The sequence below is a fragment of the Rhinopithecus roxellana genome, chromosome 5 (genome assembly GCF_007565055.1).
Source record: "Rhinopithecus roxellana isolate Shanxi Qingling chromosome 5, ASM756505v1, whole genome shotgun sequence".
In the NCBI taxonomy this organism is placed as follows: Eukaryota; Metazoa; Chordata; class Mammalia; order Primates; family Cercopithecidae; genus Rhinopithecus; species Rhinopithecus roxellana.
This window is the reverse complement of record NC_044553.1, coordinates 60,617,822-60,641,682: the sequence shown is the minus strand read 5'-3', so window position 1 is coordinate 60,641,682 and position 23,861 is coordinate 60,617,822. Positions and strand designations below refer to the sequence as shown.

Here is a 23,861-nt window from a genome sequence, read left to right as displayed (position 1 = left end):
ATTGACACCTCTCTAATGACATCATATGACAATGAAGTCTTGGAGGAAGGCCCTCAGGTCAGTCACTGGCATCTGCCTTCTGGGAATACTAGTCCTCAGACTCTCCTCTTCTGGGTAGCAGTTCAGATCTCACCTCCCAACCATCCTGTCTAAAGTCTCCTTCACTGGCCTCTCCCCTCATCTACTTAGTTTCTTCACACCATCCTGCCGACTTCCATCACCAGCAAATGTGAAATCTATGGCAGGTTTATGTTTTTATTTATGCATTTTAACTGACTTATTTGTGTATCCCACTAGAATGACACATTCACAACATGCTTGCAGAACTGTGCCTGGTGCATCATGGGAGCAGAGAACTTGTCCAGTGAATAGTTGTTGAAGAAAGGAGCAAAATCTCCCCCAAACCCCTAAAGGCATCCTGTTCATAGTGTATGGCTGCTGAGCACCAGGGCTGCTCACCATGCTCCCAAGAAGCAGAGTCAGGGAGGCAGACTGCAGGGTTTATTGAGGTGCACACCCATATCTGAGTCCCAGCTCTCTCCACCTTCTGTGGGGAGAAGCTCTCTGGTCTTTCTGAGACCTTCAAACTCTGGACAGTTTATGTCTTGCCCTCACTCTCAGCTAACAGTGCAGTGCTGATCTTCTAGAGCCAAGAAACAGGAAAAGAGAGAGGCTCTATGTGGCCTCAGGTTTCTGCCAACTGACTTTTCATGGCCAGTCTTCCAGAGGTAGGTGGCAGTGCAGTGACCTCCACCCTAGGCTGAGGAGAGAAGAGTCCAGTTCCTCATTGCCCCAGAGCCTAGTACCTGCTCCTGACAAAGCAGGGAATAATATTAAATATAAATAATTTATACAAAATGGCTCATACAAAAAGCTGTGGGTTAGGGGGAGAAGATACCTCTGTGACAGGTTGAGATGAACAGAAAGGGCAGGAAAGGGGAAAGATACCCCCACTTCTCCTAGTCCCTTAACAAAGCCCTCCAGCCACCCAAGGCCTAGAGGGGGGCTTTGGCAGACAGGGGAGGGACAGGGCTGTGCCAAAGGACCTTCAGGGAGCCAGGCTAGTGAGCAGGGTGGTGAATCGCAGGGCCTGCCCTGCCAGTTCTGTTACACACTGCACCATCTCTTGGATGGCAGGGCTGGATGGGTAGCCCAGGGCAGCTCCCTTGACAGCCAGCACAGTGGCCCGCAATGCCTGGCCTAGTGCTGTACCTCCAGTCCTAACCTGTGCTCTCAGAGGGGCAGAGGCTGCCAGCCGGCCTAGGGTGTCCCCAACAAACACCAGGCGATGAGCAGCCACCACCACCCTCTTGCTGTGGGGCACGAAGAGTCGCGGGGGCTGATTAGCCTGGGTACTGGACATCAGGGCTGCTACGGCCACCTGCAGGGCCGAGTAGTGGCTCTGGCATTGCCCAGCGTAGAAGTGCAGGAGCTGTAGATCTCCGGTGGACAGAACCAGTGGCTCCCCTGGGGACAGGGCCTCCTGAGGGGCAAGAGGAGTGGTCAGAGAGAACATTCTCATCAGTGCCATTTCCTCCCTCACTTCTTTTCTCCTTCCTCCCTTTCTTCCCAAAGGCGATCCTTTTAGCTCTTACCTCTGCCCATCGGAAAGTTTAGATTCTAGAGAGAGCAGCAGTGAAGTGCCCACACTTGATATCAGATAGATCTGGATTCAAACAACCTCAAACTTGATTTCAGACAAGGCTTTGAACTTGGTTTCCTTAACTCTAAAACAGGGAGTCTAGTTCTGCACTGTCCAATATAAACATAATGTGAACCACATGTGAAATTTTAGATGAGTTAGTAGCCACATTAAAAGTGGTAAACAAAACAAAACAAAACAAAACAAAACCCTGATATATTTTATCTGACTCCAAATATAAAAATGTTATAATTTCAACAGGTAATCAATATGAAAATTATTGAGATTTTTCCCATACTGAGTCTGCAAAATCCAGGGTGCATTTTATATTTGCAGCATATTTCAACTTGAACTAGCCATATCTCGAGTGCTCAATAGCCATATGTAGCTAGTGGCTACTGTACTAGATAGTGCAGTTCTAGTATGTACCTCATGACGCTGCAGCAAAGATCAATTGAGATAATATAGAGAAAGGGCTTAGCACAGTGCATTGCACACTGTGAGCACCAGATGCGTATTCACTGCGACTATGATTAATACGAACACATGCAGCATGCCTAGCACAGGGTCTAGCACTTGGTAAATACCTGATAAATGGTAGCTGTTGTGTTGCGACCATTCTACACAGGTTTGAGGAAACCACCTTACTTTCTGAGGCCTGGAGAGATTAACTGACGGCTTCAAAGCCCCTGGCTTCTCAGTAGTGGAGCTGGGATTAGAAGCCAGGTCTCTTAGGAGCCCAGGAATTCACAGTTGGAAGGAGGCTCAGAAGTTCCTAGGCCTAGCTCTGACCCCACAACTCAGAAACTTTCTGCTCTCCTGGCCGCTTGATTTTCTGACTCCTCTCCAACACATTCTTTCCCCTCTTTCTGAATTCCTAACATCCTCTTCCAGGTTCCAGTTCCTTCCTGTAGATTTCTAACATGCCCTCCACTCTGTCCCTGGTTCCTGTGATCTCTTACTACATCCTAACCTATTTCCTTCCATGGATGATGGCTCAGTTCTTCTCCCAAGTCCCTGTTCCTCCCTCCCCGGCCCCCTTCTTTAGCACCATTCCCGCCAGGGTCACCTGTAGTGCCGGCATCCCCGTCTCGGGCAGTTCAGGATCCCTTGTGCAGGCCTGATCCGAGGGCCTAGATCCCTGAGCTTTGTCCATGCCCTGCAGGGGTGCATGAGGTCTTAGTGCTGGAGTGGGGGAGCAGGACGGGGTGGCTTCTGTGGCCTTTTTGCCCCTTCCCAGCCTCCCTTCCTTCCCAAGGACACTCCTGTTATCAGAGGTTGTAGTCCCTTGACTCCAGAGAGCTCTGGTGGCCCCAGGCTGGGTCTAGGAGGAACGGTGTAGCACTAGTACAAGTGTTGTGGCCAAGTACTGGGGTCCCAGGCTGCAGGGTAGAGGGTCAGGGGAGAAGGAAGGGGGACAGAAGGGAGGCAGGGAGGTTCTGCTTCTGTGCCCTAGGTCTCCACACTCCTCCCCTGGTACCCCTGGGGTCCCTCCTGGTGGGGTTGCCCAGGGACGCTCACCTTCAGGTGGACATAGTCATACTCCTCGGCCATTGGAATGCCCTCATACTCATTGTGGTGTCCTGCTGGGTCATCCTCCATCTCCCTGACCTCTGGATCCCCCTCGACCTTGGGGCCCCCATAGCCAGGCAGGCGGGGTGGGGGTGGGGGCAGAGGCCGGTCCTGGATGCTGCCCTTCCGTCCTGGGGCAGGAGAGGGCACTGGGGAGGGGCTGGGGGCCTCAGGGACAGGCAGGGCAGGCAGAGGGCGGCGGGACAGGCTCTCAGCTGAGGGGAGCCGGGGCCTGTGTGGAGGTGGGGGGCTTCTGGCCAGAAGCTGGGCCACGGTGTCCTGGTCACGGGAGGCCAATGCTCCAGGGGGCTCTGGAGAAGGGGGAGCCTCTGGCCCCAGCAGAGGCACATCGTAGATCCCCTCATCAGTGCTCCCACCCTCCCCGTCTGCCAGCAGTTCCTCAGGTGCTTCATACAGATTGAGTAAGGCTGACGCTCGTTTCAGATTGGAGGGGGCAGCGTAGATGGGGGGCCCTGGTTCCCGGCCTCCTTCCCACTCCAGATCTGGTTCTAGCTCTGCAGGTGGCTTTCGGGTCAGAGGCACATCATAGGGAGCATCATCCTCTCCAGGGGGCTGCAGGGCAACCCGGGTCAGAGGGTGGGAAAAGGAGGCAGGGCAGTCATAGGGGCTACTGGAGAGCACCCGAAGGGCGGTAGGGGGCACATCGTAGACCTGTGGAGAGGAGTGGTCAGTCATCTGTCAGCTCAGCAATGAACCCTCCCTTGGGGCGATTTGTCTCCCACCCAACATACACAGGGACCTCTAGCCCTCACCTCCAAGACATCTCTGGGAGCAGCCAGTTGGGTCCCACTGGCTCTGGGGATCTTGTAGATGGGGTCAGGAGAGGGTGGGCAAGGTCCAGCTGGAGGTCCTGAGGTTGGACAGGGCCGAGCTGGGGGCGGCACCACATACACCTGAGGGATCAAATAGATGGGGGGTCAGGAGGAATGGAGTGGGCAGTGATCAAATAATGTCTGAGTGCGAGGAGCTTACAGACCTTCCAACTCCCCCTGTACCTAGAGGGCCACAGCTCAGAAAGGTTGGTAGACAGGTTTTGGCCAGCGCAGAGCAGTGAAGAGCTGTGGCCTCAGGGCTCTTCCTGCCCACCTGCTGCAGGCCCTGGGTGGGGCTAGTCAGGGAGGAATGGGGCTCTTCTGACTTGGGGTTGGGGAGGCTCCCACTCTCACCTCCTGGTCCTCATTGCTGTGATCTGGGGCTGGATATGGTGAGCCAAGCTGGGCTGGGGGTGCAGGAGAGAGGCCAGGCTTGGGTGCTGGGCCAGCAGGCAGGAGCTTCACCCTGTTGGCGGGCACAATGCCCTGCTGGCCATGTAGGGAGCAGAGGCACCAGCCGTCCAGTCCACCAGCGCCCTCTCTCTGCAGGACCCGTAGGACGTCCCCTCGGCGGAAGGACAGCTCCTGGGGGGACTCAGCGGTGTTGTCATACAGTGCCCGGGCCAGCTGGGCCTGGTGGGGGAGGTGGGAGTGGGGAGAAGGGTCTTCAGACCCCTTTCACATCATGTCATCCCCTGCTCAAAAGCCTTCGGAGCTCCGCATTTTCCTCAAGCTAAAAACTTGCACTCTGGATGCAGCTTTCTGCCTGGGCCCTAGCTTCTCTCCAGCTTCATCACCTGCATTCTCCCTCTTCCTTTCAGTTCCTTCAACTAGACCAGTTCTCCTCAAAGAGGCCGATTTTTTACTCTTCTCCCCACCCCATTCTGTTTGTCTCCACCTACTGTTTCTGTCCTCATACTTCATACTATTTGTCTATTTGCTTTTTTTATATCGATTTCTTCCCTTATATTGTAAACCCTATGGACATGGGAACTGCTATATTTGTAGTCCTTGCAATAAGGCCTGACCTGGAATTGGTCAATACACATGTTGAATGAATTTCTTCCAAAACATATGAACCCCTGCTACAGTCTCTCATAGAATCTCCTTTACCTTCTCTCTGTTCCCAAGTCATTATCCCTCACTAGCAAAAGGTTAGATTAAGCAGCCGCAGAGACCCCTCATTCTGAGAGGCTGGGAGAGGCCTAGTCCAGACAGTGTGCCTAGGCATAATAAGAAAGAAAACAGAAACAAAGCAATTGTTTGCTCTCAGTCTGAACAAATAAGTTTCAACCAGAAGAGGCTGAGGTTACCATGGAGAAAAGTGTGTATTCTTGTGTGTGTGTCACTACTGCCTGGAATCTACCAGCAGGCATCATCATTTAGCAATGGGCCCTTCCATTGAAGGACAGAGTGTGTCTTTGTGTGTGTGTGAAGGGGGTTGGCAGGCCAACCAAAGGGAAACATGTATCATCCTGTTTCAAGTCCTGTCTGGTGGGGGCTTATAAGCTTTTTCCATCAAGGGCCACAGGCTCAAGTAATAAGTCACAGGTACCAAGTGCAAGCAATGTTTCCAGACACTGTGCAAATCTCTGCATTAATCAACTCATCTCATTTAATTCCCACAACAACCTTACGAGGGAGGAACCGTCCTTACCCCATTTTGGAGAGAAAACTGGAAGAGGGAGGTTAGTACTTTGTCTGATGTCATATCGCTGGCACAGCTGGTGGAGCATAATCTGAACCCTAAACTGCTTGATCTCAGAGCCTGTGCTCTCAATCACTTGTGCTACTGCTTCTCCATAATCACAAATGTAGGAATCTACTTAAAAGAAATAGTAGTAACAGTGGCTGAGAAGGTCCCTAACTCAAAAGCAAGTCAAGCACACAGGAAGGCCTTCTTATACCCAATTTCCCTTTGCTGTAACCCTTTGCAGTGCTCTTGCTCCATGATGTCTTTTGGTAGAATCAAGCTTAAACCACTCAAAACGTACAATGACATTCAGCTTCAGTTTTGATTGCTAAATGATGATGCTTGCTGGTGGGGTCCTAGGCAGTGGTGACTTACATGTAGTGTTGGACAGCAGCTAGTTAGGCATTACTAGCCAGGTAGCCAAATGGACTGACTAATGCAATAAAAAAATCTCAAGTTAAATATCTCAGGCAGGCTGCCACCAGATCCTGGGGAGAAGGGTGCCCTGATAGAGCCAGCAGGAGTGCATATTCCTCTTGGTTGATGTTTCCCTCTGGTGGTGAGGTTGTCCGGCCCCTCATGGCTGGGTGATTTTAACAACAAATTGACTCCTCTTCTTGCCTGATTCCCAACCCATCAAACCATTTTCTGATTATATTTTGGTTTCTAAAGGATATTGTCGCACACAAAGAAACATGCTAACCAATTGACACAAATTCCCGGTTAGTGCTGCGCTTTTCTTTTTAGTTGTAAATTATAAATCAGTCTTTTGGATCTAGCCAGGGGATTAAAAAGCACAGTTCTAGAGGCAGACCTGGGGTTGAGTCTTGGCTGTGTCTCTTTCTTTTAGAATTTTTATTTAAAATATTTATTTATTTAGAAACCAGCTCTTGCTCTGTGGTCCAGGCTGGAGTAAAGTGGCACAATCGTAACTCACTGTAACCTCGAATGCCTGGGTTCAGCATCCTAAACAGCTGGGATTACTGTTGCAACCCACTGTTTGGAGGTCTGTCCCTTTCTAGCTAGGTGCCTTTGGGCAGATTGTTTAATCTTTCTGAGTCTCAGTTTTCTGCTTTGTAGAATTCCGTATGCACGTATCCATTTTCAGATAATAACGGTACTACCTTCACAAGGTGGTTGTGAGAGTTGCATGAGATAATGCATAAAGAAACTATGACAAAGCGTAGCACAGGGCCAGGTGCAGTAAATGCTCAATAAGTAATAGCTGTTATTAGAATCCTGTGAGTTTGATTAGTATAAATGCCCCTGACCATAAAAAGAAAAATCTACCTTCTTGGGACTACAAAGCTGACTAGCTGGCTCCTGAACCAGCATCTCTATGCCAGAGTACTCCCAGAGGTACTCTATCTCCAGAAGGCCTCCTTTTCCACTCTGAGCTAGGGTTTCCTGGCCATCGTTACAGATTGAGGAACTAAAAGGAATTTGGGGCCAGGTGCGGTGGCTCATGCCTGTAATCTCAGCACTTTGGGAGGCTGAGGCAGATGGATTGCTTGAGCCCAGGAGTTTGAGACCAGCCTGGGCAACATGGCAAAACCCCACCTCTACAAAAAATACAAAAAGTTAGCTGATGTGGTGGTGTGTGCTTGTAGTCCCAGCAACTCAGGAGGCTGAGGTAGGTGGATCACCTGAGCCCAGGAGGTGGAGGCTGCAGTGAGCCATGATTGTGCCACTGCACTCCAGCCTGGTGACAGCGTGAGACCTTGTCTCAGAAAAAAAAGAAAAGGAGTTTGGTCTGAGAAAGAACCAAACTTGAACCTGTCCTCAAAGAGTATGGGAGGACATTGGGTGGCTCTGTGCTTCTCTTTCCAGTCTCACAATTATCTCTCCAAGAGTCCCCACTGAGAAGGGACCAGAAAGCAAGTGACGCCCTCGCTTCCCTGGGAAGCTTAGGCAGGACCTAGAAGAGGGTGGAAGGGGAACAAAGCTGCCTGGATTCAGACTGCATAGACTGTAGAACACAAAACCGAGGTGGGGCTGTAGAGGGCTCCTCCCTGGTGTTAAGTTTGAGTTCTGTCTAATGGGGCCAAGCCTCTGGGCCCTGCCACTGCAGCCACTGCAGGACAGAGTTGTTGATGGGCTGATTGATGATGGGTGTGGCCACTCCTGCTCTATCCCCCAGGGGTCCAGCTGACTGGTGAGGGAATGGCCAGCCTAATGTGGGTGGCAGAGGGCCTCTGTACTCTCTGGGAGGCCTCCTCCCACTGTCCCATCATGCCAGCTGTCTCCTCCCTTTGTCCTGATCCCTGGAAAGTGGCCTGAGGCTGGCTGACATCACCTCCCCTCCTCCCTCTGTCTTCTCTTTCTCCTTCCTGATCTCCTTCCTTTGGTCTATCTCCCTCTTTTCCCTATCCCTCGTCTGGAGATGGGCCTCCTTGGGTCCTTCAGCCTCTCGTTTTCCGTTTTCCGTGAGCCACTAGGTCCTTTCAGCCCCCTCCAAACCTTTTACTTGCCTCCCAATCACAAGCCCCTGCCAACCACCAGTGGCCATCTGTTCCCGCCCAAAAGAAGCAGATAGGACTCGGGCTACGCTTGCCCCCTCCCCTCCATTCAGGCGCAGCCTCTAGTAAGAAAAAGGAGAACGGGGAGGGGGCGGGGAAGAGGGGCGAGCCCGGAGCCAGGAGGAGCAGGGGATGAGGAGTGAGAGGGAGAAGGGAAACAAAAGTGAGAGGAGGGGGACACAGCCTCCTGGAGAAGAAAGGGACCAAGGAGAGAGACAAAGAGAGGGCAGAAATAAAGTAACAGGAGCGCAGGGCAGGCCGTGGAGGTCTCTCCCCGGCAGCCTCCTCTCCCTGGTGGACTCACCGACGTGGCAATGGCCATGGCTTTGGCCTCCAGCGCAGCCTGCCTCAGGCCAGGCTTGGTTTTGCTGACTTCAGCGGTGGCTGCACCGCACCATGATGCGCGGCCTCTGGCCCCCAGCTGTGGCGCCTGAGTCGTGGCCTCCGCCAAGGTTGGAGGAGGAGAAAGAAAACCCACAAAACTTCCCAAATGAGAGGCAGGCTAGCCAGGCAGGAGGAGGAGCGGGGCGGGCCGGGGCGTCGCTGCGGGACGGCATCCAAGGGCGCGCGCTGCGTGCTGTCCCCGCGGCCTCCCGGGCGCCACCACCTCGTCCAGTCCCCGGCAGCTGCCCGCCCTAGGCCGCGGGGGCGCCCCGGGCTCGCAGGAGCCGAAAGTTCCCTTCGGGGGCCGGGGCAGGTGAGCAGGCGGGCGCTGGGCTGCGCTCGACGCCTCTCCAGGCAGCTCAGGAGAGCCTCGAGGGCTGGGAGAAGCCGCCGGGGCGGTTGGGCTGGACGAGCGAGTTTAGGGGCCAACCCTTTCCACCCGCCGGCTGTGCTGCAGAGCGGTGCTCCCAGGGCTTGGGTCTGCGGCGACCCCGCTGGGAGGGAGGGAGAGCGAGAACTGAGAAGTTTGTCCCAAGTTGCCCGGAGCCAAAGGTCCCCGAGAGCGTGGCTGTGGGGCTGGGTCGCTGGAGTGGCCGCTGCTGCCCAAACATTCGCACCCCCGGCGGCGCGGCGGTTTTCACGCGCGCACTCACTCAGCGCGCCCGGGGGTCTGAGGTCGCCGCCACGGCGCCTCACCCCGAGCAGCAGCAGCCAGCACACAGGTACCACTGGAACAGGCTGGACGGCCTTCCCGACGCGCTGCCCGGGCCCAGGCGGCAGAGGGGCCCAGCCCCCTTCCAGTCCTCGGCTCCAGGGCGCAAGGCCACGAGCTCCTGCTCCCACCCTCGGCCCCTGGCACCCGGCGCCAGCCCCGTCGCCCCCTCTCACAGGCACCCTTGGCAGGACCCCGCGGCGCGCCCCACAGCTTGGGGGCAGCTCCCAGGTGTCTCTGGGAAGGGAAAGAAAGGCCACAATGCAAAAGAAGGAGCAAAGAGAAGGCAAAGGAGGAGCAGGGTCCCGGGTCCTGCGGACTCGCCTGGGCTGGGGGTGGGGACACTGAGAGGGCTGCGAAGGCTCCGGGGGTCGCGCGTGGCCCCCAGGCTCACCCCTGGCCCGCGGCTGCCCTTCCCTCCCCTTCCTGGGCTCCTGGCCCGTCTCAGTGCTGTTCCTTTCTCCTCCCCTCAGGCCCTCTCTTCTCCGGCGCGGGGCTCAGTCCTGGGGATTAAGAGAAAGGAGGGAGGGGAAAGGGGAGGGGAAGGGAAGGGGCGGAGGAGAAAGGGGGACGATTCTTCCAAAGGCGGGTGTTGAGTTTCAGCTCAGGACCCTCGGGTCCAACTGCCTGTGGTACCCCTCCCCCACCCGTTCCCGCCCTGGCCCTGCCCCAGTCCCCGGCGCCTTCCTCCTCTGGACTCCGCCGCAGGCTTCCCTCGCGGTGGTCCGGTCGGCTTTCTCCAGGAGCTTTCCTCTCCCCGCCACGCCCCCGTCTCCCTCGCCGGCCCCGCGCCTCTCGGCCTCCCTTTCATTAGCCCCACATCTGTCTTTCCCAAGGGAGGGAGCGCGCGCCTCCAGCCCAGCGGGGCCCTTAGCAGAGCCTCTCCAATCCTCGGCGCCTCCCCTGCAGGGCAGCGGGGTTCGCTGGGCCGTTCTTGCGGGGCACAGGGCGGGAGTCTGGCGCTGGACATGGATTCTGGCCCTGGTGACAGAACATGAAGCAGGGCGTCTGGCCCTAGAGCTGCAGGCGGGCAGGTTGTGCGGCCTCTTACACTCCTCTGCCAGTCTGGGCCTGTCGGCCTCTTCAGCCTGGCTCACTCTTGCTGCTATGGGGAGAGGACTGGGGACCGCTGGCACAAAAGTTGCTAGAACTCTTTCAGAGAAGCTGGGATCTAGCCCCGCCAGGAGTTTCCACTGAAAGGACAGTGCTCCTAACCCCCCACAGTTCCTCTGCCCTGGGATAACTCTTTAGTGTGTGCTGCTTCCCTGGACCTTTCCTTTGGGACACACACATCAGGGCCTCTCAAGCTTGAGTGAAGCCTACCTTCTTGCATTTTTGAGGTTCCTGGTATTTAAAAAGCAAGATGATAAACAGAGTTGAAAGCTGTGGTATATTTTGGATGTTTACATTGAACAAATTAACCCTTCAAACACATATGTAACCTTATTGTATGTATGTGCATAACCTTATTTGGAGATAAGATCAGAAATGTAATATAAGGCCTTTGGTGAACTTGAGGACCTGAACAGATAACCCCGCCTCAATATTCCACAGGCCCACACATCTAGGCATTTCCTGGGACAGTGTGGTCAGGACCCCTGCCCCAGCTCCTTCCCCACTCTATTGCCTGAGCACCTGTGAAGAAACCTCTGCGTGAAGGGTGTGGTGGAGCCTATGGGGTGGAATAGGGAGAGATTCTGGGATAAACATGTGGATGGGGATGAACTGTGTTGGTTCTAGGCTGGCTCTCTGTGATGGAAGACTCCTGAATAGATTCCAACTCCACTAGGATGGCAGAGGACCTTTTAAATTTCCAGGGAGATCTCCTGCTTCCCAGCTCCAGTTAGGTTGGAGGTGGCCACTAGGGAAGATTTTCCAACCTCTTCCAGACCCCAGCCCTGGGGCACCTGGCTGCCAGGCACACAGATATCCAGCTGCTGGGGAGTGACTTGGTGTGATCTCTGCCCAGGGGACTGCCAAGGCAAATTGGGGTCCAAGGTGGAGGTGGTCAGGAAACCCTGTCTTCAAAGATGAATGCCTTGACTGGCATGAGGGGAAATAGATGGAGGCCAGAAAAGGCTAAGCAGGAAGGAAGCTGCTAGGACCAGGCAAGGTGATGCCTTGGGAGATGGGCAGGCAGCTTCCCTGCCCGGGGAAGGGTAGAAGAGGGACAGCAGAGGGCAGACCAGTGGGAAATAAGACTGCTTCTGGAATACCCAGGTGTGGAATGTAGCCAGTCAGTCACACAGCTAGTTAATCCTACTTAACTAGCTGTGTGACCTTGGTCCAGTTATAGGGCATCTGAGTCTCAGTTCCTCCTTTGTGGCAGTGACTTTGGTGAGGAGTATGCTTATGTAGATTGCTAGGCACAGTGCTTTTCTTCCGTGGCTTTTCCTCTTTACCTTGGCTTTCCCTCTGACTTGTGCTTTCCTGAAAGCTGAACGTGTTTGTTGTTGAGGGCAGGTGAGGTGGGAGAAAACCCAGACTTGGCAGGTAACTGAGACCCTGGGTGGGTGGCAGCCTCAAGCAGCGGGTCTTCAAGGTTTGCCCTTGCCATATTCAGGGAGAAGAAAGGAAGGAACCCTTCCATCTGGCTTCCTGGGTCCTAGTCTTTTCTCCCATTCTTTCCCCTTCCCTGCAGGTCCAATGAGCTGGTTTTTTCCTTAACTGACCCCAAGACTTCCTGGACCTCTCCTTGTTTCTCCTGCTACCCAAAACTTCTTGGGTGCTCACCAATTCTTCAGTCTTCCTCTCTTTGGACCCATAGCACCCAGATTGCCTGGGTTCTAATTCTGGTTCCAACACTGGCTCGTTACCTTGGCAAGTTCTGTGACTTCCTGGAGCCTCTGGTTCCTTGTCTGTAAAGTGGGAGTGTTAATCAAACTTTTAGCATTTACTTGTTATGAGGATTAAGAGAATTCCAAGAACAGTATCTGGCCCATGAGGTACAAATTTTGGACAAAGGCAACTACTATTATTGTTATTTGATGGTGGCCCTGTGGTGGCACTAGCATGTCAAGGACATGGTGCCTGTCCTTAAGAAATATATCATGTAGCTCATGCTTGAATCCAGTCAATACCTTCCCGCTGACCCCAGAAAAAAATCCAAATGCTCCATGGTAGCCTGGAGGACCCTATGTGATCTGCTCCCTGCCTACCTCTTTCACTCATCTCATCTCTCCTCCTTATCTCTTGTTCATCATCTACACTGTCCTTTCTGTTTCTCAAATATGCCCTGCTGTTTTCCACCTCTAGGACTCTGCATGTCCTGCCCTCTCTGCCTAAACCACTTCCCCCAGACCCTTTCCGTCATCAGGTCAAATCCTGCATCCTCAGGAAGGCCTTTCCTGGCTTTCCAACTTAAAGTTGCCCAGCCTTCCTCTCTCCCACCCCCAGTAACTCCCTATCTCATAATGCTGTTTCATTTTCTTCATAGCACTTATTATTATCAGAAATTATCTTGTTTCCTTGTTTGTCATCTCTCTTCTCCTAAAACGTAAGCCTCATGAGGCAGGGACCTTGTCTGGCCTGTCCGCCTCTGCATTTGTAGCAGTTAGAGTAGTGCTTGGAACACAGTAGGTGCACAATAAATATTAGGTGAGTGGATGAGTGAACGAAGGCAGCCATGACCATAGGACAAAGCTGAGTAAGCCGGGGTCCAGCCCTGGGCTAAAAACATGGGTTTGTTGGGTTCCTTGTTCTGCTAACTCTGATTCTCCATGTGTCTCCCAGGGTCTAGACTGAGTTCTCCTTGAAGGCTGCTCCTGAGCCTAGACATTTTTGTAGCTAAACCGTTACCAATCAGAAAGTGGGAGCATTGTTCTGGGGGCCTCCATCTGTGCCAGGTGTTCAACCTTTAGTTGCTGGATCATAGGGAGGTATGGTAAGACGATGTCCCAAGCCGGGCGCTGTGGCTCAAGCCTGTAATCCCAGCACTTTGGGAGGCCGAGACGGGCGGATCATGAGGTCAGGAGATCGAGACCATCCTGGCTAACACGGTGAAACCCCATCTCTACTAAAAAATACAAAAAACTAGCCGGGCGACGTGGCGGGCGCCTGTAGTCCCAGCTACTTGGGAGGCTGAGGCAGGAGAATGGCGTAAACCCAGGAGGCGGGGCTTGCAGTGAGCTGAGATCTGGCCACTGCACTCCAGCCTGGGCGGCAGAGCGAGACTCCGTCTCAAAAAAAAAAAAAAAAACAAAAAAAAGATGATGTCCCAAGGCTGAGGGAAGCTTCTACTTACCAGCAGGTGAAGTATTTCAACATTTTGACGTTCAGTGCCCTATCTTCACGTACAGTGGGTGCCGATGAGCTTGATGCCGATGAGCTTCGATAGGCCCTGATGAGTCCTGTGGATTCAGCACCATTTCAGGAGCTGAGCTCTGGAGCAGCTAAGCTGGTTGGCACCTTTGTGGCCGTCCAGGTTAATGTTCCCCCCAATCTCCACCCACCCAAACCCATCCACTTCTACAATTGAAGAGGGAGGAGCAGAGAGAAGGCCCAAGGTCCAGAGCTGGTCATTGGCAGGGCCAAGACTTCAAGGCAGCAGGTGGAGACTTGCATATCTTCCTGAGAAGGGGCAGGGAAGACATATTCTCATGTTCTGCAAGCTCCAAGAGCCTTTCCAAGCCAAGATTGGGAAGTGTATTCCACCACATTTTCCCTGCCCTTTCCTGGCAGGTGCTTCTCTCTTTCCTCAGGGCCACAGGGACAAGAATCCCAGGAAGGTCTCTTCAGCTGCCAGGTCAGGCCTAGGCAGGTGAAGACGTGCTGGGAGGGGACCTTGATGTCATGTGACATGCAGACTTTCCTTTGTTCCCTGCCTCCAGCCTTCTCCCTATTGTCACCCACCTATCCTCACACCCCCAAGGGTTCCCTGGAACCTGAAGTGACTCAGGGATTCCAAAACTAGTCACCTCAGGAGAAAACCCCACTGGAAAATGTTTCTCATGACAGGGAGTCACCCTAAGGAGTCCCACAAAGCTGCTACTGAGATAAGGACAGAGGGTGAGCAAGTGGGGTGGGGTGGGGGCATGTGGCTCAGAGCACAGGTTCTCAGGTAAGTCCTGGTCATCAAGGGGATGGGAAAAGCCAACCTTTCCTGGAGGGGTTATCCCTCTGTCCTAAGGGGACACCCCAAAGGACTCTTCTGAAGGGCGACGTTCCTGGTGACCTAGGCTGGGTCCTCCCTGCAGTGTCAGCAAGTGAAACAGGTAGCTGGGATCACTTCTGGCTCCTTTGAACATCCCCTCCTGGGCAGGGGTCAAGATAGGAGATCTGAGCCAACTCCAGTTCTACTATCTTCTTAGCCCTGAGGTTCTGATTGGTGAGAGTGAGATCCATCGGAATCCAGCTCTTCTGAAACAGCACTGCCTCCTAAGAGTCTGTTTTGGGATTGAGGTTTTCCCAGGAGCACCAGAAGCCACCTTGAGGCCATGTCTGCCAGACCAAAGGCTAGGAAAGGGAGCTAGTGCAGTGAATCCCAACAGCAGGGTTGGATGCCTAAGCAGGCAGACACACCCTGTGGCCCTCAGCAGGTGTTGTTGAAACTTGTCCCAACCCAAGCCCAGGTGAGTAGGAAAGCATTCACTGTGGGGCTCCCCTTCCATTCACAGCCAGCTGGGGTAGGCATGGTGTGGCACTTCCATGCCAGGTTAGATGTGGAATTGGTCAGAGCTGGAATGGGAAACCAGCTCAGCCTCTTTCTTTGTGATCTTGGGTAAGTTTCTAAATTTCCTTGGGCCTCAGTTTCCTCATCTGTAATATGGGGATAATAGTTTCCATGTCATGGTTTCATTGTAAGTATAAAATGAGATGATGCATGCCCAGGGCTTAGCACCATGCCTGGCACATGTAAGCGCACAGGAGCTGAGGCCAGCAGGATATGGAAGGGAGAGGATGTCTGCAAGTACTGGGGGCAGAGGGTGAGGCAGTGAGAGTAGGGCCATGATACTGGCCTCATGACTCTTCCTGAGTGCCCCAGCTCTCCCAGCCACCACCTGCTTCTTCTAAGAGCCCCCCATCCCACAGTTCCAGGTGCCCCAAGACTCACCAGAGCAGAGCAGGTTCTCCCAATTTTCCAGATCGCCCTCTGACCTCATCACTTCTCTCTTTTGGGGCTGCTTTGCCCTAATGCATTGGAAAGATTCCTCCTCACTTTGCAGTTTAAGTTATTCCTGGTTCCCTTTGTTTATTTCCTGAGTCCTTGGTTACTAGAGGAGTATTTTCTAAGGGAAAGCACATGCAAATCAAGCCGCATCATTCTAGGGACAATGTCTGTGTATGGGTATGTTGGGTGGGTGTGGGGGATGAGGCAGGCCAATAGGCAAGCATTAAGAGAAGGACCTGGGGGGAAGGACGGGCTGGCCCACTCTCAGCACAGTGTCTCTCAAGCAGCCTGGAGCCGGCTGACCTGTGTCTTTGGGGTCAAGTTCAACTATAAGCCTTTCTAAGGCACACATACTCCCTCCTGGCTGACAGTGGCCCATGTTTCTGGGCCTGCTGAGGTTGAGTGGGCTCACTTCATGGCCTGAAAGCAGTAGCTGGCCCTGTCATAGGCTTGGTCCCCACGGCTCTGTGAATGAGAGCAGGTTGGTCCCTGGAACTGAGACCTCCTTCCTGTTGGGTCTTAGGTGAGGCTGTTTCAGTTTCCCTCCTCTTCCTTGCTTCACCTTCTCATTTGTGCAATGGGAACACTCACCCACAGCTTCTTCCATCAGACCTTGCCCATCCAGCCAACAAACTCAGGAAGTCAGGGCCTTCCGGCAGCCCTGTGAGGGTAGGCTTGTATCCCCAGGGTGGGGCAGTGACTGGCAAGGGCAAGGGGGAGTTAGGGAGCAGGTCATGGACAATGGGGGAGAACTCATAGATGTTGGGGGTCATAGAATTTTGGGGTCATCGAAAATGTGGAAGACGTCATAGAACAAAGGGGATAGGAGTCAAAGGTTATCTAAGGGCAAGGAAATAATCATGAAGGTGGATGATGAGGATGACATCTGAGAAGAGGGGCATGGTGAAACCAGACCCTGGATGGGAGCAGAATGGATCATGGAAATGAGGCCTCTTGAAGGGAGGCCACAAGACATTTCCTAATTTTGGCTACCACACCAACCAGGGAAATTCTGCTAATGCCAGTTCACAAGGACACAGAACAGCAGACCGCTATTGCTTTGACCCCAGAGTTAGAAAAGTTCAAAGAGCAAAGTTTACCCAATCAGCTACCAGGCGTGTAATGATGGTCATCACAACTTCCATGAGTATCGCATTTTAAGCAGCCTTTGGAAATACTTTCAGAGTTTTTTTGTTTTGTTTTGTTTTTTAATCTCAAGTCACTCCCTAAAAAGCTAGTGGAAATAAATTTGAATAAACAAAACAGGCTTGCTGAAAATAAAATCAGGACTCCTAACCTGCTCCAGTCAGCCTGCTTCCACGAGGCCTGTCAGCCAGTGCTCCACCTGACTGAGTGCGCAGTGCCCAGCATGTACCAGGTCAGTGCAGAGGGCTGCTTGAGGGCTGTGCTGAGAGGGAGAGGAGCAGAGATGCTGCTGAGGGTGGAGGGAGGCTAAGCTGCCAGGTTTGGGGCAGGGGGCTAGGTGGAGTGAGAAACTGGGATCCCAGGGGGAGGGTGCAGATGAGGGGGCAACCCAGATTAGGTGAGAACAGTTCTCTCATTAGCCTTTTCTTACAGGTGGTTGCATTCTTGGCAATGGTCATGGGAACCCACACCTACAGCCACTGGCCCAGCTGCTGCCCCAGCAAAGGGCAGGACTCATCTGAGGAATTGCTGAGGTGGAGCACTGTGTCTGTGCCTCCCCTAAAGCTGGCTAGCACCAACCACCACGCAGTATCCTGTAGGACCAGTGAAGATGGGCCCCTCAACAGCAGGGCCATCTCCCCCTGGAGATATGAGTGAGTCTGCTGCCCCTCCCGAATGCCTGCATGTGCTCCCCTGTGTGTGCTGGTCAGGGTACGTGTGAGGGACCAGGGCAGTTCCAGCTTACTTTCCCATTTTGATCTTGGAGGGGCTGTAAAGGTTTGGGAATTAGACAAGATCTGTATTCGAGTCCTAGTTCTGACGCTCATTGGATGATTCTGAGTCAATTCAAGTTTTCAAAACTCAGGATTTTATTTCACCTGTAAAATGATATAATGCCCCATAGGCTAATGTGCAAATCAAATGAAATATAATGTATGTAAAAGTCTGTATTTATGTTGGTTCTCTCCTTTTCTTTAAAAAACAATCTCTATAATGGCCCATGTTTTTCTGGGTAAAATATTAGGGAATAATAGCATGATACAGGCATGAAGCATCCCAATACCAAATGATACTGCCCGGACTATGAATGGGTTAGTTATAAGCATACTAAGGGAGTGAAACGCTCAACTTTTAGGGGCAGCTGGCTGGCTGGAGCTGTGGACTGGATATCTTTGATCATGATCATGGTTACTGTATTCTTTGACTCAGTGTGCCACATAAATATTATAATTCTCTATTTATGCCATGATATGAAAACTATTAGGAAGGGCTGAAATAAGAAAAATGAAGCAAAATATTAAAAACTAGGGTATTAGGGATTCCAGACATATGATTTCACTTCTTCCTTCTAGTTCTGTATTAGCATTGGCTTTGGGGTGGATGGAGAAGTTCAGTGGTGGGGAGGGGGGTCAGATTTAACTGAGATTGGATCTAGTATGGATACTACAGGTCATGATGCTTTGGAGCGGTCTCAGAAGCCGACTGGGTACTGGGCCAAATCAGATGGCACGGGAGCCTCTTAGGGGAGGCTGGGTGCCAGAGGTTAACTCAGCTGTCTTCCAGACCCCTTGCTGGGAGTCTGTGAACCACTCAGGTGGCTTTCCCCAAAGTGTGTTCTGTGCAACGCTCGTCCCATGAGCTGCTTCTCAGAAAAAAGTTATGCCAGGTAAACTTAGGAAAGACTGCTCTATCTCTTACCCCTTGGAGATTCATACTGTCATCTGTACATTAAAGTCTGCAAGAAGTCTGTAGAAAGTAAACCATTAAACGAGTGTTTCCCAAATTCATTTAAGCACCCAACAGGTGCAGGTGATTTATTAGGGAACCCACTTTGGGAAGTGGTGTGCTAGCTAAACCCATTTGCCAGGGCTTGTCTGTGTGGGGAATAGTCCTACAAGCTGGGGACTGTCACCTGCCAGACTAACGGAGTCGCAGACCTGTGGGACATCTACTTTTCAGTGTTTTTCGTCTTTCTTTTTTTATTTATTTTTTGCCGTGAAATCCTTTCAGAATAAGTAAAGAAGTCTTTCCATGCACTCTCAAGTATGCTTATAATATAAGCTTGTATAGCGTCTGGAAGAATGTGCAGGAAATAGTTGAGGATAGCTTCTCGGGAGTGGGACTGGTTGGCAGAGACTACTAGCTTTCACTCTTTATACTCTTTTATACTTGGATGTCAGAGTGGTTTTTACTTTTGCAATAATGCTATAATAATAATAATAATAGAAACACCGCCTAAAGTCCGGCCTGGTGGCTCATGCCTGTAATCGTAGCACTTTGGGAGGTCCAGGTGGGTGGATTACCTAAGATCAGGAGTTCAAGACCAGCCTGGCCAACCATGGCCAACATCATGAAATCCCATCTCTACTAAAAATATGAAAATTAGCTGGGTATGGTGGCGGGCAGCAGGAGAATCGCTTGAACCCAGGATGTGGAGGTTGCAGTTGAGCCAAGATCGTGGCACTGCACTCCAGCCTGGGTACTCTGTCAAAAACAAACAAACAAACAACAACAAAAACAATCAAACAAACAAAAATCTAAAGTGTAATCATTACAATAAGAAACCTCATGCTGAGCCAGATAGAAGCAGTGCTAGTCAATGGAGGCTAAGGCAGGAGCCTGCTCACCCTCCGCTGCCTCCCTCAGGGTCCCAGGACCAGTTGGAAAGTACTCTGTCACCTGCTACCCTCATTTACAGTGGGGAAAAATTAATAGAGGAGGGAGGTGACTTGTTCAAAGTTACACAGCAAGTGGGCGCAGAACTGAGACAAGAGGCCAAGGCCCCAGACAGACCATTTCCTTCCTCTGGCACTCCCACGCCACCCCACCCTCTCTGTTTCTGGCCCATCTTTCCAGGGCCTGACAAGTGCCGCCCCCACAGGTTGGACAGAGACTTGAACCGGCTCCCCCAGGACCTGTACCACGCCCGTTGCCTGTGCCCACACTGCGTCAGCCTACAGACAGGCTCCCACATGGACCCCCGGGGCAACTCGGAGCTGCTCTACCACAACCAGACTGTCTTCTACCGGCGGCCGTGCCATGGCGAGAAGAACACCCACAAGGGCTACTGTCTGCAGCGCAGGCTGTACCGTGTTTCCTTGGCTTGTGTGTGTGTGCGACCCCGTGTGATGGGCTAGCTGGACCTGCTGGAGGCTGGTGCCTTTTTGGGAAACCTGGAGCCAGGTGTACAACCACTTGCCATGAAGAGCCAGGATGCCCAGATGCTTCGCCCCTGTGAAGTGCCGTCTGGAGCAGCAAGATTCCGGAACAGAATGGGGGACTTTGGGGGAAACTGGCACTTCTGCACATTTTGAAAAGAGCAGCTGCTGCTTGGGGCCACTGGAAGCTGGTGTCCTGTCATTTTCTCTCAGGAAAGGTTTTCAAAGTTCTGCCCATTTCTGGAGGCCACCACTCCTGTCTCTTCCTCTCTTCCCATCCCCTGCTATCCTGGCCCAGCACAGGCACTTTCTAGATATTTTCCCCTTGCCGGAGAAGAAAGACCCCCTCATTTTATTTGCTTGCTTGTTTACTCATCACTCAGTAAGCATCTACTTTGGGTGCATTCTGGTGTAGTTACTGGTCTTTTGACATGGATGATTCTGAGGAGGAAGCTGTTATTGAATGTATAGAGATTTATCCAAATAAATACCTTTATTTTAAAATGGCCTAATCTGTTTTTGGCATCCGTGGTGCCTGAACACCTCGCGGTCTCCCAGCCTGTCCCTTCTCCTTTCCACCATCGGCCCTCACCTCTGTCCACCCTGCCAGCTCTCTCTGCCCTCCAGAGTTTCTGCTGCACCCTCCCGTCCTCTCCCATCTCTGTCTCCCTGGCCCATCCCGAACACCAGGGTGGGGGCCAGGCTGCGCTCCCAGCATGCTGGAGAGACAGAGGTCCATTGAGGCATTGTAGCAGGCACACAGCGCCCCCTTGTCCCCCAACAATCCGCCTTTGTCCTCCAGTCCTGGCTGCTGCAGCTTGGTCCTGGGGGTGCTGCCTGGGCTGGGCTCCAGCTCACACCCTCCCTAAAAGGAAATGGGAGAAACGACCAGCCAAAAGAAGAGGGTTAAAGTTAGGGAAGGGGGACACAAATGTCTTCAGGCTTAGGTCCCTGGGGGCTCCCAGTCCTGCCCCTGTTCCTCTACTCACATCCCAGCTCCTCCCAGTTTCTTTTCCGACCTCCTCCTCTTCCCTCCCGTCTCTATTCCAGGCTGGGTTGGGCTCTAAGCAAGGGGAGGGATTAGAGCCTCCTCCCTCTCTGCCCCTCCCCATGGGTCTCTAGGGGGCTGGTGCGGGCAGCAGCAGAGGCACTCTGGGCAGCTGGGTGAAGGCCCATCTGGGCAAGGCCCCCAGCGGCTGCCTTCTCTCGCGGGGCCCTGTGGGCAAGCCTCCTGCTTCACTTTCAGGTTTCTCGAAGTGCCTTCTTGCTCCTGTCTGTTTCCCCATCCTGCTAGATTTCTGTTTCTCTTGCTGGGCTTTTGGCAGTAGGGGCTGTGTTGGTGGACCCCATGAAGATGCTCAGTGCTCGGGATCGCCGGGACCGGCCCCCTGAGGAGGGGGTAGTTGCAGAGCTCCAGGGCTTCGCGGTGGACAAGGCCTTCTTCACCTCCCACAAAGGCATCCTGCTGGAAACCGAGCTGGTAACAGCTGCCTCCCCAACCTGGTGCCTCCATTTCCCTGACCCCCGGTTCCTGGCCAGCCTTATGCCAGCCCCCAGCTTGCCCTTCAGTAGCCTCCCTCCCCAGGCCCTCTGGACACCTCTCCTGCCCCCAGCTGCCCCTTCATCTCCTACTCTGCCTTCTTGCTGCCTCTGCACCTGGAGGCATTTACAGCAGGTTTCAGTTGCAGCAGGAAGGACTGCAGTTAGACAGGATGACTTTTGGGACATTGAGGGAGCATGAAACATAGGGATGGGACAGGGGCAATGACAGCCTCTAACATGGCCACTTCTCAGCATGTCCAAGAAGTCCAACTATCAAAAAGGGCAGACTTCCTGCAGCTGCACTTTGTGGTCTGCTGCCCAGAAACATCTCTTCTCAGGAAAGGATCTTCCCCCTTCTTAGCAAGACCACAGTGTAGACTTAAGGCCTCTGTATGTATGCCACCCTAGGTCATCAGAGCTAAAGGGGTCCCCAGAGTCCACTGTGCAGCATCTGCCTTCTCTCTTGGAGTGGAATCAAAGGCATCTAGGGGTGGGGAAAGCATTATGGGGCAGGGGGCGCCTCTTGGTCCCTGTGGAGTAGGGTCTCTGTGGGCACAACTCTAGGGGCTGGCATTCACACTGTACCCGTGAATTACTGTGGGATAGTGCTCCTGGGAGCCGTATGACTTGGCCAGACTGCTGGGGTTGCTGGGAACAGAGTGGGAGGCCGGAGACTGCCCTTGATGGGCAAATGCCCTGCAATGGTGGTTCCTAACACCAGGGAATAGGGAGATGTGCCAGAGTCCTTCCTTCCCTCCAAGGACAGGTGGTAGGTGCCAGCCTAGGGGAGCTTCCAAGGAGGGGAAGGCAAAGCCCTGGCCCCTGTCTGTGTCCCCTTCCTGGCATGTTTCACATGCTCGGTACTGCAGGCCCTGACCCTCATCATCTTCATCTGCTTCACGGCCTCCATCTCTGCCTACATGGCCGCGGCGCTGCTGGAGTTCTTCATCACACTTGCCTTCCTCTTCCTCTATGCCACCCAGTACTACCAGCATTTCGACCGACTTAACTGGCCCTGTCTGGTGAGGAACCTTGACCCCCAGCCCAGTATGGGGCCCTTCCTTCTCCTCTAAATGGTGTGTTTTCCTTTCCTCCCCGAGCTTCTTTCCATTTCCACATTTCAGCTGGGCTTTGCCCCGTGCTATGCCCTGCGCTCAAAGGTGTGTGTTGACTCACACTGATTTCACAGCTGCAGGGCCGTGGGCAATCAGGAGGACCACATCCGCTAGATCTGCTCTCCCACTCAGCAAAGGTCCAGACCCAGCCCTGGCCTGGCCTGACCCCCCTGGCTGGTGGACTCCAGCTGCTGTCACCTGGGCTTCAGCCCTAGCACTTGGCTTCTGGTCCTGGTTGCTCTGGTTCATCTGCTTCCACTCCCTGGGTAGCAGTGTGAGCGCTCTGTCTCTTGAACGTGCTTCATATTGTGTGAGGGGTATCCCATGGAGGGGTTCAGAATCCCTCAGGTTCGGGCTGCTGGCTAGCCTGGAAAACCTCAGAGCAATGCCCCCTGCCTTCTGAGGTCTTGTTAACCCTGCACCCCTGACCCCCAGGACTTCCTACGCTGTGTCAGTGCCATCATCATCTTCCTGGTGGTCTCCTTTGCAGCTGTGACCTCCCGGGATGGAGCTGCCATTGCTGCTTTTGTGAGTTCAGCCCTGCAGGACTCCTTAGCCCTTCAAGAGTTCAGGCTGGTGCTTGCACACTTTCTGTGTCAGAAGCCACAGCCAGGGCTTAGGGTTCTGGCTTGCACCTCGCCCTGTACCTTAACCCAATGGCCAGATAGCCTCTGTTTTGCCATCCCCACTTGCACTCCCACAGGTTTTTGGCATCATCCTGGTTTCCGTCTTTGCCTATGATGCCCTCAAGATCTACCGGACTGAGATGGCACCCGGGGCCATCCAGGGTGAGTGCCCGTGCTCTGTGGAGAGGAGATGCCCTCCCCAACCCTAGCTACTCATCCTGACGTGGTTCCCTACCTGGCTCCATCCTCACAGGGGACCAGCACTGACTCTGGAGCTACCTGGCTCCTAGGCCCAGCCAGCCAGAGGGGACAGTGGAGCCCAGACACGTCTCCTTGGGATTCACTAACCCCCAGCCCGCCAAACCCCACCCCAGACTTACAGAGATGTCCAGCCTGAGACGTCACTGGGGACTTATCTGTGGAGCCTGGTGCTCCGGGATCTGGCTCCTGGTGAAGCTCTGGCCACAGGAGGGGAACTTATGGGGGGAGGGAGGGTGGTGGGGAGGAATCTGGGCCCCTAAGTCATTCCCAGATTAAAATATTCAAATTCTACTGGCAAGTCTCTTTCTTCCCCAGAAATTAGGCAGGTCAGGAATGCCAAGGAGTATTCATGGGAATGTTGCGAGAGCAGGTCGTGGTCTGTCTCTGGGACCGTGTCTGAACAGTGAGGATGTGGGGGCTAGCCAGAAGAAGCTGAAGACATCTTCCAACACAAAACTTCTACGCTACGCCTCTGTGTGCATGGCCACTTTGTGGTGTACCTGGTGGCTGGGCATCTGGAGTTCTGTGTCTGAGAAGGCACAGCCTTCC

The 23,861-nt window shown here is 53.3% G+C and overlaps 3 protein-coding genes across 9 annotated transcripts; 2 read left to right on the top strand and 1 right to left on the bottom strand.

Moving 5' to 3' along the window:
* Positions 1–237: 237 nt before the first annotated feature.
* On the bottom strand, positions 238–9,308 carry EFS (embryonal Fyn-associated substrate). Of its 4 annotated transcripts, none has more exons than XM_030931432.1 (7): positions 8,564–8,899; positions 4,402–4,680; positions 3,988–4,128; positions 3,164–3,886; positions 2,712–2,801; positions 1,226–1,483; positions 238–812 (listed from the first exon to the last, which is right to left on the bottom strand). In XM_030931432.1, the coding sequence occupies exons 1-7, from the start codon at positions 8,579–8,581 to the stop codon at positions 756–758; spliced, it is 1,566 nt and encodes a 521-aa protein (XP_030787292.1). In that variant the 5' UTR covers positions 8,582–8,899; the 3' UTR covers positions 238–755. The 4 variants fall into 4 exon arrangements, with proteins under 4 accessions (XP_030787292.1, XP_010376712.1, XP_010376711.1 ...); XM_010378410.2 differs by having other exon boundaries at positions 238–760; XM_010378409.2 differs by having other exon boundaries at positions 238–1,483; positions 8,564–9,189.
* IL25 (interleukin 25) lies at positions 8,869–20,267 on the top strand. Of its 2 annotated transcripts, XM_010378416.2 has the most exons (4): positions 8,869–8,956; positions 16,731–16,842; positions 17,043–17,263; positions 19,492–20,267. In XM_010378416.2, the coding sequence occupies exons 2-4, from the start codon at positions 16,834–16,836 to the stop codon at positions 19,745–19,747; spliced, it is 486 nt and encodes a 161-aa protein (XP_010376718.1). In that variant the 5' UTR covers positions 8,869–8,956; positions 16,731–16,833; the 3' UTR covers positions 19,748–20,267. The 2 variants fall into 2 exon arrangements, with proteins under 2 accessions (XP_010376718.1, XP_010376717.1); XM_010378415.2 differs by lacking the exons at positions 8,869–8,956; positions 16,731–16,842 and having other exon boundaries at positions 16,986–17,263.
* An 85-nt stretch (positions 20,268–20,352) lies between these two features.
* Positions 20,353–23,603, top strand: CMTM5 (CKLF like MARVEL transmembrane domain containing 5). Of its 3 annotated transcripts, XM_030931433.1 has the most exons (5): positions 20,353–21,248; positions 22,180–22,332; positions 22,861–22,953; positions 23,129–23,213; positions 23,305–23,603. In XM_030931433.1, the coding sequence occupies exons 1-5, from the start codon at positions 21,117–21,119 to the stop codon at positions 23,316–23,318; spliced, it is 477 nt and encodes a 158-aa protein (XP_030787293.1). In that variant the 5' UTR covers positions 20,353–21,116; the 3' UTR covers positions 23,319–23,603. The 3 variants fall into 3 exon arrangements, with proteins under 3 accessions (XP_030787293.1, XP_030787294.1, XP_030787295.1); XM_030931434.1 differs by lacking the exon at positions 22,180–22,332; XM_030931435.1 differs by lacking the exons at positions 22,180–22,332; positions 22,861–22,953.
* The last annotated feature ends 258 nt before the right edge of the window (positions 23,604–23,861 follow it).

Excerpts from the sequence above, each read along its gene's own strand:
- EFS (XM_010378409.2), bottom strand. Across the intron at positions 2,802-3,163 it reads ATGACTATGTCCACCTGAAG|GGCATGGACAAAGCTCAGGG; the intron begins GTGAGCGTCCCT and ends GCACCCCTGCAG. Across the intron at positions 1,484-2,711 it reads CGGGGATGCCGGCACTACAG|GAGGCCCTGTCCCCAGGGGA; the intron begins GTGACCCTGGCG and ends CTTGCCCCTCAG.
- CMTM5 (XM_030931433.1), top strand. The coding sequence starts at position 21,117 with ATGAAGATGCTCAGTGCTCGGGATCGCCGGGACCGGCCCCCTGAGGAG. Across the intron at positions 22,333-22,860 it reads GACTTAACTGGCCCTGTCTG|GACTTCCTACGCTGTGTCAG; the intron begins GTGAGGAACCTT and ends CCTGACCCCCAG. Across the intron at positions 22,954-23,128 it reads GAGCTGCCATTGCTGCTTTT|GTTTTTGGCATCATCCTGGT; the intron begins GTGAGTTCAGCC and ends GCACTCCCACAG.
- IL25 (XM_010378415.2), top strand. The coding sequence starts at position 16,986 with ATGAGGGGGCAACCCAGATTAGGTGAGAACAGTTCTCTCATTAGCCTT. Across the intron at positions 17,264-19,491 it reads ATCTCCCCCTGGAGATATGA|GTTGGACAGAGACTTGAACC; the intron begins GTGAGTCTGCTG and ends CCGCCCCCACAG.